This window comes from Corythoichthys intestinalis, chromosome 3, assembly GCF_030265065.1.
Source record: "Corythoichthys intestinalis isolate RoL2023-P3 chromosome 3, ASM3026506v1, whole genome shotgun sequence".
Classification (NCBI taxonomy): domain Eukaryota; kingdom Metazoa; phylum Chordata; class Actinopteri; order Syngnathiformes; family Syngnathidae; genus Corythoichthys; species Corythoichthys intestinalis.
In genome coordinates, this window is record NC_080397.1 from 54,244,451 (window position 1) to 54,264,916 (window position 20,466).

A 20,466-nucleotide genomic window follows, 5' to 3' on the forward strand; every position below is an offset into this window, starting at 1 on the left:
TGTCAAGCTAGCCTCCAAAAGGAACAACGAAGTCAAGCTAGCCATTCCTCATTTGGATCATTATTTGCATTATGTGCATTACAGTAATGCAAGACGGTGTCTTCAGAGTACATGTCCCTTCATTTAAAAAAAAAAACAAAAAAACGGGGAGCTATCAATGAATGGGTCCACTTCAGGGGAACACTGATACAAAAAAATGAACTGGTACGGAGAAGAAAAATCGAGTCTTGGGGTAGTCTAGTATGGTTTTGGTGTAGATCGGTCCTTGGACATCTTATATTTTTTGTCATTGATTTTTTCCCAAATCACTTATGTTACAATGCTTTAGTTTGAGCCTTGGGGTGCTCCAGTGTCCCTCAAAAGTGGACCCATTCTTGGATAGTTCCCCGTTTAAAAAAAAAAAAAAAAAAAAAAAACGGGACTTGAACTTCAAATGGTTCTTTAGTCGTTTTTGAAAACAAAGGTTTGAATTGAACGTTGTTTCACCTGAACCAATACGCATGAAAGTTAGGATAAGTCAATAGATTTATTTTTCATTGATCATCATCTCTTATCTCATATTCGTGAGAAATATAGCCCTGATCCCTGTTTGAAACCCACGCCCTTGTCCAAAAGTTAAATTAGGTTGCGATTTAAAACGAAAAAAATAAGTTCCCAAAAAAAAGTGTTTTATTTTGACCACTAGATGGTGCTCATTCATCCTTTTGTCTATTTTCAAGCAGCGCGTCAACATGACGTAACTTCCTCAACTTCCACCGTGTCCATGTGTTTACAAAATATATGGCTCATGTTTAGACATTTTTCTACTAATTATTTGACACTTAATGACTGTTTAAAACATGGGGAAGCTGAATGTGGTGGTATTGCGATACCTATCTCGAGAAGACTTCCGGGTGCTTACGGCGGTAAAATATTGTTACCAATTTCCACGTTGTCTTCTTATCCTGGCTCAGTTAGCTTTGGCTATGCTAATTTTGTAGATGTTAACTCGACATGTTTGCTAAAAATGAAACTAATCGTTATGTTATCGATTTGGTCAGCTTGTTGAACTGCATTCGTGGGGCGGTACATTGGGAGCTTCTTTCACTTGCAGTGAGATTGTACATCACGAATATAATACATATAGCATATTAACACATTCACTGGCATTGACAGCAAATCCATTCGAACGGGAATGCTTGCATTGAATTAGGGCTGCAGCTATCGAATATTTTAGTAATCGAGTAATCGACTGAAACTCCTATCGATTAATCGAGTAATCGGATAAAATATTTTTTAGGTATTTGAGTGAATTTGAGTGAATTTGAATTTATTGTCATTTGTCATCATCATCATCAACACTAAAATCAACGTAAAGAGAAAAGAGAAAAGGAAAGAAAGAAAAAGAAAGAAAGAAAAGAGGGGAATATTTGTTTATGGAAAAAAAGACATTTCATCTAATATTGAACCATTTTCAGTCAATGAAATATCTTTATTTTCAATGTACATTGTTGAAAACAGCCAACAATTGCCTCTCAGATGTGACTAGAATTAAAAAAAAGACCAGTTCTCTTTCACTCCAAAAACTTTTAGATCTTATAAAAAATATATATATTTCTTACCTAAAAATGCCATTACGCTTGATAACACACATCACTTAAAAGGTGTTTTTCCCACGTGTTTCAATGGCGTACCGCATGCTTGCTATTTTTAGACCATGATGTCGCATAGTAAAGCGGAAATAAAGCCGAAATGGGACATTATAGACCCGCCCTCGCATAGAAACAATGTAATTTGTGCTACTTTTCGCCGGTAATCTTTCAAAAACAAAGATGCCAATCACGCATTGCTTTTTTTGAACTTGTAGAAACGACTCTAGACATTACGACACATGAAGGATGTTTTCTTCATACGTTTCCGGAAACCAAAAACTCGGGAGGAAAAAATGTGAAGACCGAATCAACTTGCGTGGACTTTAACACCAGCTCGGTTAATCCATTCACACTTAATATGTAGTAAACATTTTGTTGGGTTGGCATGGTCTTTCAGAGGACAAAGAGGTAAGCCATTTTTATATTTTTAACTTATTTTTTTAGCGTAATGTTGTGCCGTACTGCTTCTGTCTGACAATGAATGACCTGAAAAGAATTACAATGGTATCTGACTGCCGCTGTTATCGTTTCTGTTATATATATATAAAACAACTTTAGTAAGGGGGAAGTGTAAATAAATTCTAGAATTAAGATTTGTTATCAATGAAAAAATTAAAGTGTTCGTTGGCTGTCACTGTGTAACATTTGCGACCGCTACTCAAAGCTAACTAAATTACCCCCAAGAACGGTCAGAAACGTAGGACAACCAGAGGATATATAAGAAAGACACGGCTGATGGTAAAGGATAGCTTGTTGAAACAGGAGAATGTAATTGTCAGTCGCGTCGAAAAAAAAGCTAAGGCTATGCTTAGGTCGGCTCGTTTTTTTTTCGTCTTTTTCAGCCTTCGACACTCAAGCCTTCTCTTTAACTGAACATTTTTATGTTCTTCCACATCTTTGCCAGTGAATTTGGCACCAGGCACATCATTTTCGGAGAGAATTGGTAGATTTACTTCTGTAAACATCTCCTTCGTACACGATTTCCATTCATTTCCTATTAGGGACAAACGGTGGCTTGTCCCAACTTAGCAACAGTAGCTAATGTCATGAATATTAATGAGCGGAAGTGACGTGTTGCTTGCGGTACGCCATTGAATTTCCATTTGTGTCAAGCCGTTTTTAAGTTCTAGTTAAGTTTTAAGTTAGTCTAAACTGTAAGTCCTGATAGGATTTTGACTTTTTGCAGTGTTCAAAATAAATGTATTGTAACATATCAGGTTATAATATGGCGGGGATATTTGCATGCGTTCCTGAATGCACTGCGTGACGTGCGGGGGTGGGGGAGGTGCGGGAGAGCAAGCGACGTACCTTCCTGTTGTTGTTGTCGTTCCACAAGTTCGCAAAAAAGAAATAATTGCAACCTAACGAAGCGGGTAAATGGTTTTATACTTATATAGCGCTTTTCCACCTTTCAAGGTGCTCAAAGTGACTCTTTGTCAACGTTACAGTATGATACCGGCTGTATTGGAGCACATTAGGGGCCAGTGCTACTTGGTGATTTATCCAGCAATGACTACTGAGCTATAATTGACAGTTAGCTTTATCATATTTTCATTTTACACCCTCATCACTCTACAGTGCTATGTTTCACAGATTAAATAAAGCCTGTATGTAAGACACGTTAGCCACGCATCGACAGCGGTCTTAATAGTAAACCTAGACCGCCGCAGGGCTAACATTACGTACGTGAGCGACTGACAGTAACGTTAATCCTATTTATTAGCGCTGAGAAGTGTACTGCTTTAAGATGGCGGCTGGACTCTGTCATTTAGCATCTAGTTCAACATACGTGTGATATCTATGAGACGCATCAGATGCTACCTGCTACCACCGCATCATGCATGCTAGTTTTTAGCAACGATGGTGTAGTACGTAGCAGCTGTTGGCTTCAGTAAGGTTTTTTTTTTTTTTTTTTTTAAATTTATTTTTTTTATTGCTTCTTCCTCTACGCACGTGACATCAGCGCGTTGTCCCACATTAAAAGTAGTCCGGGCAAAACGTGATGCTTAGAGCTGGCAAAATTAAACGATTCCTCGAGATGAGTAAAATTACTCGGATCCGTTTTTAAACTCGAGTTGCTCGAGTATTCGTTTCAGCTCTACATTGAATGATCATGTTTCAATTCCGTTGATGGCGATAGACTTCCAAGCCATTTGGCCTGGGAGGGACTGCCAGCAATTGAACAATTGCTATGTGTCCTCCTTGTCCAAATGGATTGGACGTTTATCGGCGTCAATGGCCGCTGATTACGGTTGCCTTTCTATGAAATAATTTTAAATGTGAATTTTAAATAAAATGTGTGTGCACCTACATTTTGTACTACTTCAAATAGTCAAATACTGTAATGTGTTTGGAACTTTTGTTCAAATGAAAACAAAAGCATTTTTTCCGGTATCGAATCGGTGACCCGGACTCAGGTGCAAAAATATGCGATTGGGACTGAAACTCACTTTGAGTCTACTTTTATGAATTTCTTATCATGTTAATCTCTTCTTACAAAGGTTGAGATGGGAATGAAGAACCATGAAATTGTTCCAGTGAGTCTCATCTCTTCTATTGCCAGCCTTAAACACGGTGGCTGCAACAAGATCCTCCGAGAACTGGTCAAGCACAAACTTGTTGTCTACGAACGCTGCAAAAGTAATCGACTATTCTTTCTTTCCTGGTTTGGTCCATGGTTATTAATAGATTAATTGCCATAATGTGGTGTTTTAAATTTCAGCCGTGCAGGGCTACAGGTTGAACTTTGGAGGATATGACTACCTAGCTCTTAAGACCTTGTCTTCCAGAGATGTTATAGCCTCAGTTGGAAACCAAATGGGTGTCGGAAAAGAGTCAGGTAAAGTTGACAGTCTAGGGTTGTTCCGATCATGTTTTTTTGCTCCCGATCCAATCCCGATCGTTTTAGTTTGAGTATCTGCCGATCCAGATATTTTTTTTTTTGCTCCCGATTCAATTCCAATCATTCCCGATAATTTTTCACGATCATATACATTTTGGCAATGCATTAAGAAAAAAATGAATAAAACTTGGACGAATATATACATTCAACATACAGTACATAAGTACTGTATTTGTTTATTATGACAATAAATCCTCAAGATGGCATTTACATTATTAACATTCTTTCTGTGAGAGGGATCCACGGATAGAAAGACTTGTAATTCTTAAAGGATAAATGTGACTTTGTTTATTGTGACTAAATATTGCCATCTAGTGTATTTGTTGAGCTTTCAGTAAATGATACTGTAGCCATTTAACTGTTCTGCCCAAATGCATGATGAAGTACAACCATGACTGTGCGTTGTGACACCAATTGATATATCTTCTCTGCGTTGAGAAATAACATATGGTGTTAAGAAAAAGATCAACTACTCCCTTTCTTCCCCACATTGCTTCCCACGATATTTTTAATTGTTGAGAGGGGGATTTTAAGGCTTTAGCCAATTAAATAAAGGCTCCAAAGACTGCCTAAATTCACTACTCATTTTACACTGCCTTTTAGCTCTATATATAGGTAAAACAGTGCCTTTATAGATTGAACGCGACGTGCAGCGCATGCGTTAATTGCATTAAATATTTTAACGTGATTGATTTTTTAAAAATTAATTACCGCCGTTAACGCGATAAATTTGACAGTCCTACTTTGAGCCAAAACTAAAGACTGGATGATTGTAAGACATTTTATCTGTAACGTGAAATACAATTAGAAAACGATTTAATAAAAGAAAAATATATATATATATATATATATATATATTAAAAAAAGGCACGTTCGATGTTTCTTTGCCGATTCCGATACTTTGAAAATGACGTGATCGGACCCGATCGATCGGCACATCTTCAGCTGACACAATTTACAAATTCTACCTAATGAATTCTTCTCCTGACAGTATGATAGTAGATCATTTGGCTTCCACATTTTTATCTGTTTTTGTTATTGTTCCATCAGATATTTATATTGTGGCAAATTCAGAGGGGGAACAGTACGCTCTGAAGTTGCACAGATTGGGTCGCACTTCTTTCCGTAACCTGAAAAATAAGAGAGATTACCACAAACACAGAAAGAACATGTCTTGGCTCTACCTTTCTCGCCTCTCTGCAATGAAGGAGTTTGCCTACATGAAGGTAGTCCACATTGTCAATCTTAGGTAGTAGATGGAGAATGGCTACTTGTTACTGCGGAGTAGAAGTGATTCTGAATGCGGTGCATCATTTTTTACCAGGCACTCTATGACCGAGGCTTCCCAGTTCCCAAGCCGGTGGACTACAACAGACACGCAGTAGTAATGGAGCTCATAAATGGACATCCACTGTATGGATATAAGTCATTATCATTTTCTTGAATCACTTAGCATTTCCCATTTTCTCATGAATTATGTTTGTCCTCGTATCAGATGTCAGGTGCACGAGTTGCGAGATCCACCCGCCCTGTACAGCGAGTTCATGGAGCTCATCGTCAAACTGGCCAATTACGGCCTGATTCATGGAGACTTTAACGAGTTCAACTTGATGCTTGATGACCAGGACCACATAACAATGATTGACTTCCCTCAGATGGTATCCACTTCGCATCCTAACGCTGAATGGTAGGTTCTTTTGCCTACAAACATCACATTGTTAAACATGTCGGATGAGTTGGAAAAATGCAAAACCATCGTTTTTTACAGGTATTTTGATCGAGATGTAAAATGCATAAGAGATTTCTTTGCAAAGCGATATGGTTACGAGAGTGAGCTCTTCCCAACCTTCAAAGATATCAGGTATTATCCTTGTCGTTGTATACAATTGTACACTTAAAGCAACACTCGGTAACTTTTCAACCTTAATAAAATATTTTCAATTTTGTGATGATATGTTGACTGACAACTAGTTGAATGGCACCTCTTTTATATCTTGATGGGGTCTGAATCACTTTCACCAGTACTAATTAACTTTGAGGAGGGTGCCAGGTAGAGGTGTGCGAAATTTCCGGTTCTTAGATTATTCGCGATTCGGCCGTGGAACGATTCACAAACATCCAAATTCCGATTATTGAAGTATGTCAAGTAAAGCGGAAGTAAAACACACTCAGCGCGCCGCGCGGTCTTCGGGACGCAATGAGGAATGGAGCGAGAGTAGCTAAACATCATGCTTGTCATTACCCGGCCCCTCTCAACTCACGGCTCTAGCTCAACTCATGCCGCGAGATAAAAAAAAAAACAACAACATACCTGACTGCTGCCGACAGCTGCTACAAAGTACGTCCACATAGTGGTACGGTAGATATCATGTTTATATAGGACTAGATGCAATATAGACTCGGTGGCGTTAGCAGCACATGTACAGAAAGCTAGATACAGGCGTTGGTAAACGGCCGCCATCTTAAAGCAGTAGACTTCCGTGCAAGGCTGTTGTAGCGAACCTAATTAACATTTTATCTAAAATAAAAAATCAATAAAATATTGACTTGAAACTATCTTTAATATGGTTTTAAAACTTTGACATGTCGAAAGTAGACAAAAGGGAAATTATGGAATAACGGGAGCAATTTTAGAAACTTTAACGGTTGATTCACAACATTAAATTAATTGAATTTAATTTAAAGCTGCTGATACAGAATGGGGAATTGAGTATATTATGTATTTTTTTTAACTGTTAACTTGATACTGAAATAGTTGTTTATTTAAGCCTGCCAGCCTTTTTTTTTTTTTTTTTTTTTTTTTTTTTAATAACAGTTTTTGTAACTAATGTACAAAACATTAAAAACAGCTAATAGCGGGGGTGGGAGGTGTCATCAATAATCAATTTATAATCGAATCTAGCCTCTGAATCGTAATTGAATCGTTAGGTGCCCAAAGATTCCCACCTCTAGTGCCAGAAACCCTACCACACAAAAAAAAAAAAAAACTACAAATGTGCTGACTGCTTTACACTAATCAGCTCTGTGATATAGAACCCAGTAATCGTATGAATCTCTTGTGAGTGTAAGCCCGTTGGCAACCGATCCTACGCCGCCCCCACCGCCAGTCCCGGCACCGGGACCCCCGACCCGAGGCCGTCCAATCACATGGTAGAATTACACTGCTATAATCATCCCAACCATTAGACAGTTCTGGAATAGTGCCTGGTGTTTCCAACAATTGATCCACCTGGTGATGCCAAACCCCATCAGGTGTTTTAACTGTGTAGGAAACAGCAATGATGGTGGCAGGGGCCCACTTTTCCTTACTCTGATAACTCCGGGCCATAACAGAGTCATCTGGTACAAAAACTCGGTTCTTGGAATGCAGGTCTCTGTACTTGATTTGTTTCCATTGATTAAGGCTGTAACGGTACATGTATTCGTATTGAACCGTTTTGGTACTTGGTACTCGGTTCGGAACGGAGGCGTACCGAACGACTTTCTGACGTAATGTATGACGCAGCTATCGAATATTTTAGTAATCAAGTAATCGACTGAAAATTCTATCGATTAATAGAGTAATCGGATAAAACAAATATTTTTTAGGTAAAGAGCAATTATAAATATAATATATAATATAATATAAATAGTCTAAACTGTAAGTCCTGATAGGATTTTGAGTTTTGCAGTGTTCAAAATAGATGTATTGTAACATATCAAGTTATAATCTGGCGGGGATATTTGCATGCGTTCCTGAATGCACCGCGTGACGTGCGGGGTTGAGGGGGGTGCGGGAGAGCGAGCGACGTGCCTTCCTGTTGTTGTGGTTCTGGCGCGTGCGCCTGTGTCAGGTTTGGCAGACAGCAGTCGTGTGTTGGTTGTTCCACAAGTTCCCAAAAAAGAAATAATTGCAACCTAACGAAGCGGGTGATACCTGCTATATTGGAACACATTAGGGACCAGTGCTACTTGGTGTTTTATCCAGCAATGACTACTGAGCTAAAATTGACAGTTAACATTATTTAGTTTTTATTTTACACCCTCATCACTCTACAGCGCTATGTTTTCACGCAACGCATCGACAGTGGTCATAATGTATAGAAACTAGTGTTGCACCGATACCATTTTTTGGCCCCGATACCTGGCTGTGCAGTATCGGCCGATACCATACCGATACCACCCCGTTTATATATATATATATATATATATATATATATATTTACCCCCCCCCCCCCCCCCCCCCCCCAAAGAGCTACATAATTGGATATGAAATCATTGCTATCAAGGCTTTGTCAGGCTGTTGCTTACCTTTGCAAAATAGGAAAAAGACTAGTACGAAGTACAATACTAGCCCAACAGTAAGAAAGTAAAAATAAATTCATAATAATAAACTCTGAATGACCTGAGTAAACTTTTTTAAACCTCTCAAAGGCCAAACAGTGCAACCTTCGTGAAATTATTGTCACATTCTGCTGCTGGTTACATTGTGTTTTGTTGTTGGGCTGTTAGTGGGGGCATTCCTGACGTCGCACCTGAATCCAGTGCAGGCTCATCAACGCAGCATTTAAGCACGGGTGATCTCAGAGAAGGCTGCCGAGATATTTGCCTTGTTGATCGCCATTTGACATCTCGCACTATAGTAGGGCTGCAGCTATCGAATATTTTAGTAATCGAGTAATCGACTGAAAATTCTATCGATTAATCGAGTAATCGGATAAAACAAATATATTTTTAGGTGAAGAGCAATTATAAATATACATGAGAAAACAAGACATTTCATCTAATCTTGAACATTTTCAGTCAATCAATGTCTTTATTTTCGATGTATATTGTTGAAAACCGCCAACAATTGCATCTCAGATGTAACTAGAATTTAAAAAAAAAAGACTAATTCACTGCTTTCACTCAAAAAACTTTTAGATCTTTTTTTTAAAAAAAAAAAAATATACAGTATATATATATATATCTTACCTAAAAATGCCGTTACGCTTGATAACACACATCACTTAAAAGTTAGGATTTTTTTCCCACGTGTTTCAATTGAATTTCTCTTTGTGTCAAGCCATTTTTAAGTTCTAGTTAAGTTTTAAGTTAGTCTAAACTGTAAGTCCTGATAGGATTTTGAGTTTTTGCAGTGTTCAAAATAAATGTATGATACAGGCTGTATTGGAGCACATTAGGGACCAGTGCTACTTGGTGTTTTATCCAGCTATGACTACTGAGCTAAAATTGATAGTTAGCATGATTAAGTTTTTATTTTACACCCTCATCACTCCACAATGCTATGTTATGTTAAAACCTGAATGTAAGACACATTAGCCACGCATCGACAGTGGTCATAATTAATTGTAACCTAGCCCTCCGCAGGGGTAACGTTACATGAGCTAGTAGCGACAGTAACGTTAATCTTATTTATTAGCGCTTAGCGCTCTTTATCAGCGCTTAGCGCTCTACTGCTTTAAGATGGCGGCGTTATACTAACGCTGCCCAGACGCGGCCGAGTCTGTCAAATCGCATCTAGTTCAACATACATGTTATCTCTGAGACTAAGACGCTACCTGTACCAACGTAGCATCGTGCGGGCTAGTATTTAGCAACGTCGGCGTCGTTTGTGTCGGCTGCAGTAAGTTTTTTTTTTCCTTCTTCCTCTCCGCACGTGACAGCGCGTTGTCCCGCATTAAAAGTAGTCCGAGCAAAACGTGATGCTTAGAGCTGTCAAAATAAACGATTACTCGAGGTGAATAAAATTACTCGGATCAGTTTTTAAACTCGAGTTACTCGAGTTGCTCGAGTACTCGTTTCAGCTCTACACTATAGTCTCGCTACATTTCTTGTTACGTCCCTGCATTGGTTTTTTTCTGTTAGTGTGCTGCACTCGTTTGTAACCTCTACCCTGTGCAGGTCTTTGTTTTTATTTTGGCTTTTTGGCTCGCTGCCTATCGTCTTAGTTAACCTTCGAGTTTGTAGTATTGAGCTCCGTCGACCTGCTGTCACGGACTCCTTTTGTTATTTCTACTATCCCGCGATCGCGTGATATTTTTTTGTTTGCAATCATTAAACCCTTGTACGTATCCCCCGCTTGTTGTCCGCTTCGAGGTCCAACCTTGTTTCCGCATTTGCGGACGCTAACAATTATAAGTAATAATAATTGACCACAGCATCCCGTCTCTCTATTAGCCTCCTTTTTTCGGGAGGGGGGAGTCCCTTATTTCTATTTCTGAAAGGTGGCAACCCTACTTTGGAAACAGTTCCCAAATTACTGCGGCATTTCTTTCAGTAAAACACAAAAGTAAAGGAGACGTAGTGAACTGACCAGAGATTGTTGCTCCAGTCCAGCGCCCTTCCTCTGGATAGCAGTCCTGCTCTTGCAGGCTCAAACTCGTTGTGTTCGTTCACGTTTCATCTTCAAATGTTTTATCAGGTTCGAGGTATTGAAACTGGCCGATTTAACTCCACATCTGGAAACTTTCAGGCCGCAAATCTTGCATGCAGCCATTGATTCTAATCGACGGGATTTCTATTTTGAAATATTTCCCGAACGCCGCCGCCAAGCGGCCTTGTCATTGGTCAGTAGTGGCTATTGGCCCGTTCTCATTGGTCTGGAGCAGGCCAATAGCGATAGCTGCTTGGTGTTCACGTGTCATCACACAACACAGAGACAGAGTGTAGTGAGCGCCAGGAGAAAAAAAAAAAGGCTGCGGTCAAATGTTATTATAATGGACCGGTAAATGGTATCGGCGCCGTCTTTGTTGGTACTCGCCGATACCGATACCACAATTTCGGGCCGGATCGTCGCCCCCTGCCGATACTAGTATCGGTATCGGTGCATCTTTAATAGAAACCTAGCCCTCCGCAGGGCTAACGTTACGTGAGCGAGTGCTTTAAGATGGTGGCTGTTTATTAACGCCGCTGACTCTCTCATTTAGCATCTAGTTCAACATACATGTGATATCTACGAGACGCATCAGTGCCATCAGACGCTACCTGCTGCTAGTTTTTAGCAACGTCGACGTAGTTTGTAGTGGCTGTTGGCTGTAGTAAGGTTTTTTTTTTTTTTTTTTTTTCATTTATTGCTTCTTCCTCTACGCACGTGACATCCGCGCGTTGTCCCGCATTAAAAGTAGCCCGGGCAAAACGTGATGCTAAGAGCTGTCAAAATTAAACGATTCCTCGAGGTGAATAAAATTACTCGGATCAGTTTTTAAACTCGAGTTACTCGAGTTGCTCGAGTATTCGTTTCAGCTCTAGTTATATTACGTCAGAAGCTCATTCAGTACGCGTCCGTTCCGAACCGACTACCACATACCGAAACGGTTCAATACTATTACATGTACCGTTACACCCTTAATTCTACAGTTGCCTTTGCCCCATTCATTTTACAGACTGAAGTCAATGCTTACACTTTCACTCGAATTCTGCAAAGATGGCAAAGCAACAGAGACAAAAACTTTTGTCTGAGGAGGAAAAAGAAAGGTAGTCTACCAGGATTTACAGAATAAACATTAGGCTTTCACTCGCTGGATTCATTACCTTATTACCTTTCATTCTTCACACAGCCGCTGGAAACAGAAATGTTGTGTAATCCATCTGCAGGCGAACATCATAATTTTACGACACCATGCGGATGTGTGCTGGTCCTCATGGGAAGCGCGCTGGTCCTAAGGGGAAACGCAGTCTTCCTTAAGGCAAAATATTTCCGCGTTCACCAGCGTCGCTAAAATCAACCAAAACTGAAAAGTTACCAAGTGTTGCTTTAATACAGCAACAAAATGTGTCTTGGTTTGTGTCCACAATAATCTGGAGATCTTCAGATGCTGAAGAGCTATTTTGCAACTGGAGTTTATAATGTATCATAGCATCTCGTGAAGAAGTGCTTTCTTATTTAAAACATTTGTTCATTTTTACAGACGCTCACATTCTCTTGATGTTGAGGTGTCAGCAAGTGGTTTCACCAAAGAGCTGGAGGAGGATGCAGCAGTGTTCCATCCAGCTGGACCTGAAGAAGATGACGACGAAGAGGACAGTGACAAAGAGGAAACCGTCGAAGACATCGAAACAGAAGAGCAAAGTGTGGATGTGGCAGACTACAATAATGCAATTCTGGAACTGGAGGGCCTGAAGGTCAGCAAGACAAATGGTGCTAAAGAGGAGGTGGCTGAAAAGAGAAAAGAGGATGAGACACATTCTGATGCGAAAATCATTGACGAGACAGTGAATGACCTGGAGGAAGAGTTGGAGGATGCGTTCCCTGAACTCTCAGACCTTTCTGCATTGAACAAAGAGTTCAAACCTTTCAGGTACTGACGATCAAACGTTGAAGCTTTAAAAAAAAAAAAAAAAAAAATGAGTGTAGTTCTGTTTGCAGTAGCAAAGCGTAGGCCTGTCACGATAACAAATTCTAGTAGGTGATACATTGTTTCATGAATTATTGCCGATATGCAATATTATTGTCATTCTAAAAAATAATTCAACCACTAATGTGACAGTACCTAATAATAAAACACCCATTCAAATGCATTAAAACGTTATTCTTAAATACAAACTATATTAAAAAAAATAATTTTTTTTTTAAAAAAAAACACACGTAATGCATAAACGAGTCATTTGAAAGCTAGCTATGTGCAGAATATGAAATGGGTTAGAGCCCATCAAAAGTTTTTATTTGATCGAAAATGAATGAATGAATGTATCTTGTCCTGCAAAGTGCACATGTTAGCAAATTTGAAGCCAACTTATTCATTGCCAATCAGATTTTTCATTATGGGTATAATTTTAAAGCTACTCTTCGTGTAGAATCTGAAGTACCGGTATGTGAGATTAACTCCAGAAATCTATTTTTAAATGTTGAACATGACGTGCTATTTTCTCGATTCGAAATCACAAACCAAGTTGTTTCTGTTTTACAGGCTTTAATCACAGAACATGATTGACTGTGATTTGCTCTGAGAACTGAACAACACAGATAAATATACCTGTATACATGAAATCAAATCATTTTCACACAACACTGATAAATATATACATGAAGTCAAATCATCTTTACACAGAGACATAAAACACAACATGACTACATACAGTGCCCTCCATAATTATTGACACCCCTGGTTAAGATGTGTTTTTTAGCTTCTAATATTTTTTTTATCCAAATAATATGGGACCTTAATGGAAAAAAAGAAAATCCAACCTTCAATACAAGTGCATTCATTCAGTGGGGAAAAAATCCCACATAAAGAAATAATTATTTGACATCAAATAATGTGTGTCACAATTATTAGCACCCCTGGTGTTAATACTTTGTACAACCCCCTTTTGCCAACAAAACAAGGTCTGGGGACTGAGATGGCCATGGGAGGAGCTTGATTTTGTGTCTGGTGAACTATTTCTGTGTAGATTTGGCCATATGTTTAGGGTCATTGTCTTGCTGAAAGACCCAGTGACGACCCATCTTCAGCTTTCGGGCAGAGGGCAACAGATTTTGATTTAAAATGTCCTGTGTGCTTTAAAATGTATTTCAAAGCATTCATGATGCCATGCACCCTAACAAGGTTCCCAGGGCCTTTGGAAGCGAAACAGCCCCACAGCATCACTGACCCACCCCCATACTTCACAGCGGGTATGAGGTGCTTTTCAGCATGCGCATCTTTCGTGGCACGCCAGACCCTCTTAGAGTGTTTGTTGCCAAAAAGCTAAATCTTGGTCTCATCTGACCAAAGCCCACGGTCCCAGGCTTCAACTGGCTTCAACTGCTAACGCTACGAGTTTCATTTCGTGTGTGATTATCATTCAGCACAGAGTTTAAGAGGGCGCTCGCTGTTGGCAATAGCCTGATGCTAACGTGAATGATATGCTAACACTGCAAGTTATAATTAGTGTGTGATGATCACTCAGCACAGCGAGTTTAAGAGGACGCGCGCCGTTAGGCAATAGCCTGATGCTCACGTGAATGCTATGCTAACGCTACGAGTTACATTTAGTGTGTGATGATCACTCAGCAGAGACCTTTAAAGGCTAAAACAACATTGCATATTCTCTCTTCTTGCCAAGAAAACAAGACACATTTTAGTGTGTCTATCTCAAAACAGGCAATGGGAAGACTGAAGAGGACACTAGCGGGTGAATTGGGGGGGGGGGGCACAGCACGTCACATGAGTGACACTACCAGACACACATTGTGAACATGTGACAAAAACTATGGCACATTTTCGTCTCGTCACACGAAAACTGGCATTCATGTCGTTATGTTTTAGTCCCCGAAAACACGATGTAGGCTCGTTATTGTCTCGTCATCGTAGGGCTGGGCGATATGGCCTTAAGCACCTATCGCGGTAAATTGAGCAGATTTACCTCGATAACGATAAATGACGATAAATTCGCCCAAGCAGACTGTTGTATAATTAGAAAATCTGAATCAATGCATGAAATACAGATTAACCGTTTCTTGTTGATTTATTTACCAGATTTCAATTTAATATATTTAACAATTGTACATGCAGTCTCAACATTAAGTATACAAAAATTTATTGTAAACAATAAGAATTCAAGTATGAACATTTATAACAGCTTGTATGGCATGAACAATGTACATTGTCAAAATCAATATGCCTGTGCAAGCATGTCATTGTAACGCAAATGACTTACAACTTGAACAGTACACTTCAAAAAGACAACTTATTTTTAATGGCTGCTGTGACATAATTACTCAACACAAGTGTTTAACTTCAAGGTTTCAGGTTTTTTTTCGCAGTGCATTTTTTAATACATGCAAGCACACATGAACCCCCACACAGACACACACACACATTTAAGCTGACACAGAATTAAGCACATACAGAAAAATAGCTGGGGCCATTAAACGGTCATATTATAATTTTCACTGTTGGATTGTACTTTATGCTGAATGCTTTACCATCACGAAAGCTATCAGAGAAATCACACACAGACAGAGCTACACAATAACGTGACACACTAATTGCTAGATGCAGTCCGTGCCCAATCCACTCATTAAATTTAGCTGTTTCGACAAGGTTAGAGCCGCTATCAGACTCCATCACGTTCATTTGTAGCGTTAACCGCTAGCGTTAGCCTGTGGCTTGGCTACCAGTAGAAAGCATTGAAAGCATCCTCTTTGGAAGTCGTGAGAACAAGGGAGGACAGCGGGTGAAAGCCCGTCTGGATGCTGCCAAGAGTCCATTTAATGTCGGGTGAAAGTTTGGCGAACCTCCCTTAAACCACACTCCATCACGTTTGCTTGTAGCGTTAGCCTACCGAGCTCTTGTTTGTTTAGCTTCCTGATAACCACGTGACTCCATACGTAAGCACACGGTCTGCTTTCTTAAAGGGGAATGAACATAACCGAACAACACAGAGTCAAAGCGGGATTAAAAGACTATATTTTCTTGTTTTATTAAATTACCGAATTTACCGTCATGGTCAAAATTACGTCGGTCATCGTGAAGAATTTCGGTACCGGTCAATTTTCAGTTCACCGCCCTGCTCTACGTCATCGTCATGAAAAAAATTGTTCGTTGGCGAAATATTTTTGTTATAATCATCGTTGACGAAAACATCACTGATTATCAATAATGAAGTCAGCAAAATGACTCACAACACAATTATTTAATGTTTTTCAGAGACCCAGACAGCCTTCTCCAGATGGCAGAGCACAGGAGGACGAGGGCAGACAGTGAGGCAACAGTGGGCAGCACAGGAAGCTGCTCAACCATCCCACCAGTAAGCACAAAAGCTGACGTCTAGACAAATTGCTCTGTTAAAAAGCCATGGCTAGTGTTTGTCGAATTGTGATTTAACTAAGTAAACCAATGTTGTCTGATGTAGGAGTTGGTCCGTCAAAAGGTGCGGAGACAGCTCACCAAACAACAGAAGTCGGCACAGAGGAGACGTCTGCAGAAGGGAGAAGCCAGCTTGGTGACCAAATCCAGACGGGAAAATCAAAACAACATTAAGTCTAGTTTGGAGAGTGCCACCTTCTGGGGATGAATGCTTGTCTGACACTTTAAAGAGGGTAAACTCCATTACACCTGTAAAACTGCATAGGAGCAGTAATATTCCATTTTGTACTCTTAAAATGGAAATTCCTTATTGTGTCACCATGCAATGAAATCTTACGGACTACATTGATAAGGCTGTATCTTCAAGTATGACACCATTTAAGCAATGCCCAACGTGTATATTTGCCTTTAAAAACAACTAAAATTGAGGTAAACTGTGTGATTGTCATGACAAACCAAGTGAAAAAAATATCAGTAACATTTTTCTTAATGCTGATGTATTTTCTGTTTGGTGTTCAACGTGGCTGGAAGATGAAAAAAATTTAATGTGTGCGAAGTAGAGCCTAGTTCGGGCCTAAAAAATCCAGCCCGACCCGACACGGCCCGCTGGTATTGAGGCCCGACCCGGCCCGAGCTCGATCACTTAACTAGATTTGCAGGCCCGAGCCCGAAAAACCCGATTTTTTTTTTTTTTTTTTTTTTTTTTTTGAGTGACGCGGAAAAAACGCAGCAGCAGCAATTTATTTTCATTTCTTCGAGTTGGCAGAAAAAAACGCAAGTTTTCTTAATGTTTAAATAATCTACATTTTTTTTTGAGAATTATCAAAGCATTCACACAACGAAATAACGCTGGGAAAGTTTGTTAAACATATTTCTGAGTGTGTGGGATATTGTTCTCACATGGACGCGCCTCTCTGACAAGGAGAGGGAACAGCAGCAAAAAAAAAAAAAAAAAAAAAAAAAAAAAACTACAAATGCTTTGAAATAACATTCTTTATTGTAACGACAACAATACCAAAATAAAAAATAAAAATGAAATAAAAGCTTTAAACTGCGGGCTGGCCTTGACTGCAGTCGGCAACTTGCGGCCCCCGCCTCATGTCTTGCTCTTTATTACTGTGAAATAAGGGAAATAATTAGTAATTAGACCGGCTCTGACTAAAAATGGCGATTTGAACAGCAGGATATTATGGCTTATACTTACACTGGTTATATTTTTTGGTCGTCGTCGTGCAGAAATAAAAAATAAAATTTTCGGGCACAAAATCTAACCTCTAGTGCGAAGTGCAAATCATGAACGATTACACATAGAATTATTAAAATTACGGAGCTTCCAAAGGGATATTGACAGATATGAAATAAATTAAAACCATCTGGTGCGGACCAGATAGTATGTGATGTGCACCAAAATGTTTCTAGTGCGCACCGTAAACAATATGGTAAACGTTAGCACTATATAGCATTTAAGCTAGTGGACTTTTTCATGCAAGTTAGCCAATTGTTCTTTTGTTGTACTTTGAGCCTCATTTATTTACTCTAATTTCTGGACTATAAAGCGCACCTGATATAAGCCGCACCGGCCAAAGTTCCACATATATGCCGTACCTGACTACCAGCCCCACGTGTCCATATCTTAACTTTGGATATTCGCATAGATATTACACAGAAATATTTGATTGATTAAAAATATATTTATTAACCCGATAAACACATATCAACATCAACTACACGTGTTGTCTGAATGCTTAAAAACTAACTTTAAAAAACAGGTCACTACATTTGCAAAAATATATAATCTACCTTGCCTTCTAAAGTTAAAATGGATGAAATCCTCCTAAAAATGGTTAGCAGCTAGCGCTAACCCTTACATAGCAACTTTGTTGTCGCATACTGTGGCAATAAAGTCTTCCGAGTGCCAGTTGAAAATCGCTAATCAACGCTAGCATCGCATTCTTTTGTCGTAGCAATGGCGTACCGCACGCAGGCTATTTTTAGACCGTGATGTCACATCATAAAGCAGAAGTAAAGCCGAAATGGGACATTATAGACCCGCCCTTGCATAGACACAACGTCATTTGTGCTACTATTCTCCAGTAATCTTTCAAAAACGAACGTGCCGATCACGCATTGCTTTTTTGGAACTTGTAGAAACGACTCTAGACATTACGACACATGAAGGATGTTTTCTTCGTACGTTTCCGGAAACCAAAAACCCGGGAGGAAGACCGAATTAACTTGCGCGGACTTTTACACCGTCTCGGTGAATCCATTCACATTTCATATGCAATAAACATTATGTTGGGTTGGGATGGTCTTTCAGAGGACAAAGAGGTAAGCCATTTTTATTTTTTTAACTTATTTTTTAGCGTAACGTTGTGCCGTACTGCTTCTGTCTGACAATAAATGACCTGAAAAGAATTACAATGGTATCTGACTGCCACTGTTACCGTTTCTGTTATATATATATATTTTTTTAAAACTTTAGTAAGGGGGAAGTGTAAATAAATTATAGAATTAAGATGTGTTATCAATGAAAAAATTAAAAGTGTTCGTTGGCTGTCACTGAGTAGCATTTGCGATCGCTACACAAAGCTAACTAAATTACCCCCAAGAACGGTAAGAGACGTAGGACAACCAGAGGATATATAAGAAAGACAGGGCTGATGGTAAAGGATAGCTTGTTGAAACAGGAGAATGTCATTGTCAGTCGCGTTGATAAAAAAGCTAAAGCTATGCTTAGGTTGGCTCGGTTTTTTTTTTTTTCGTCTTTTTCAGCCTTCGACACTCAAGCCATCTCTTTAACTGAACAGTTTTATGTTCTTCCACATCTTTACCAGTGAATTTGGCACCAGGCACATCATTTTCGGAGAGAATTGGTAGGTTTAGCTCTGTAAACATCTCCTTCGTAAACGATTTCCATTCATTTCCTATTAGGGACAAACGGTGGTTTGCCCCTACTTAGCAACAGTAGCTAATGTCATGAATATTAATGAGCGGAAGTGACGTGTTGCTTGCGGTACATCATTAGTTGATGCCCATCCGTTTAAAATTGTTCTTTTGTAGCAGTATAGAGTGCTAAAGTTGACTGTTAGTGGTCCCTAACTGTCGAACAATCACGTAGTTCTTTTCAAGGTACTGAGAAATCAAAATTGAAGTACATGCGAGGCTCTCAATAGGTGTGAAGTTCTGTGTTGAATTCCCCTGGTGGAGGAATCTGTTAAGTTTAGAATATGGGTAAATTTAGGGGATTAACATTTACAGTCTTTTATGGTAAATATAGGCAAGATCTAGGAATTCAGGTGAAGGTTAGCGCAGGGGTAAGATTAAAGGGTTAATGGTTTAGGGATCAGTGAGGTGGGAGGAAATTCATCAATGAAATTTTGAATAAGTCTGATGACCTTCTGGCAAGCTTTATCGGTGTTAGTGCAGCGGCTGAGAGCTATGTCATGACAAAATTTGGAAATTTATTAAAATATGTCTTTCTAATTTTATTTTTGACAAGAAAATATGGCGCTAATTTGTCCCCAAAAAATCCATAAATAAGCCGTTTCCTTATAAAAGCTGCGGGTAGAAACTGGGAGAAAAAAGTAGTGGCATATAGTTCGAAAAATAGTATACGGTATTTTTTATATTGTTTGAGGCTAGGCTCAGGCGCGCATCGGACACCAGCAGTTTCGGCTTGCTAAAAATGATAATACTTAATAATTTAGTTGAGCATTACTTTACAATCTTGGACTTAACTGGCGCCTGAGCTTAGCCTCAAACGGTCTAAAAAATAAATGAGGATCAAAGTACAACAAAAGAAAAATTTGCTAACTTGCATATCAAAAGTCTGCTAGCTTAAATGCTATATAATACTAATGTTTACTAGATTGTTTCTGGTGCGCACCTGATGTTCAAGATTTTTTTTTAAATGAAAATTAATGAGGATCTACAGTTTTGGTCAAAAGTTTACATACACTTGTGAAGAACATAATGTCATGGCTCTCTTGAGTTTCCAGTTATTTCTACAACTCTGATTTTTCTCTGATAGAGTGATTGGAACAGATACTTCTTTGTCACAAAAAACATTCATGAAGTTTGGTTCTTTTATGACTTTATTATGGGTGAACAGAAAAAGTGATCAAATCTGCTGGGTCAAAAATATACATACAGCAGCGCT

General features: G+C 39.2%; 1 protein-coding gene across 1 annotated transcript; it reads left to right on the plus strand.

Moving 5' to 3' along the window:
- Positions 1–750: 750 nt before the first annotated feature.
- On the plus strand, positions 751–20,210 carry riok2 (RIO kinase 2 (yeast)). Its single transcript, XM_057833003.1, has 10 exons — positions 751–905; positions 4,133–4,271; positions 4,354–4,470; positions 5,584–5,759; positions 5,858–5,946; positions 6,029–6,220; positions 6,302–6,394; positions 12,423–12,812; positions 16,146–16,245; positions 16,351–20,210. Exons 1-10 carry the CDS (start codon positions 840–842, stop codon positions 16,510–16,512), a joined length of 1,524 nt encoding a protein of 507 aa, XP_057688986.1. The 5' UTR covers positions 751–839; the 3' UTR covers positions 16,513–20,210.
- Positions 20,211–20,466: the final 256 nt, after the last annotated feature.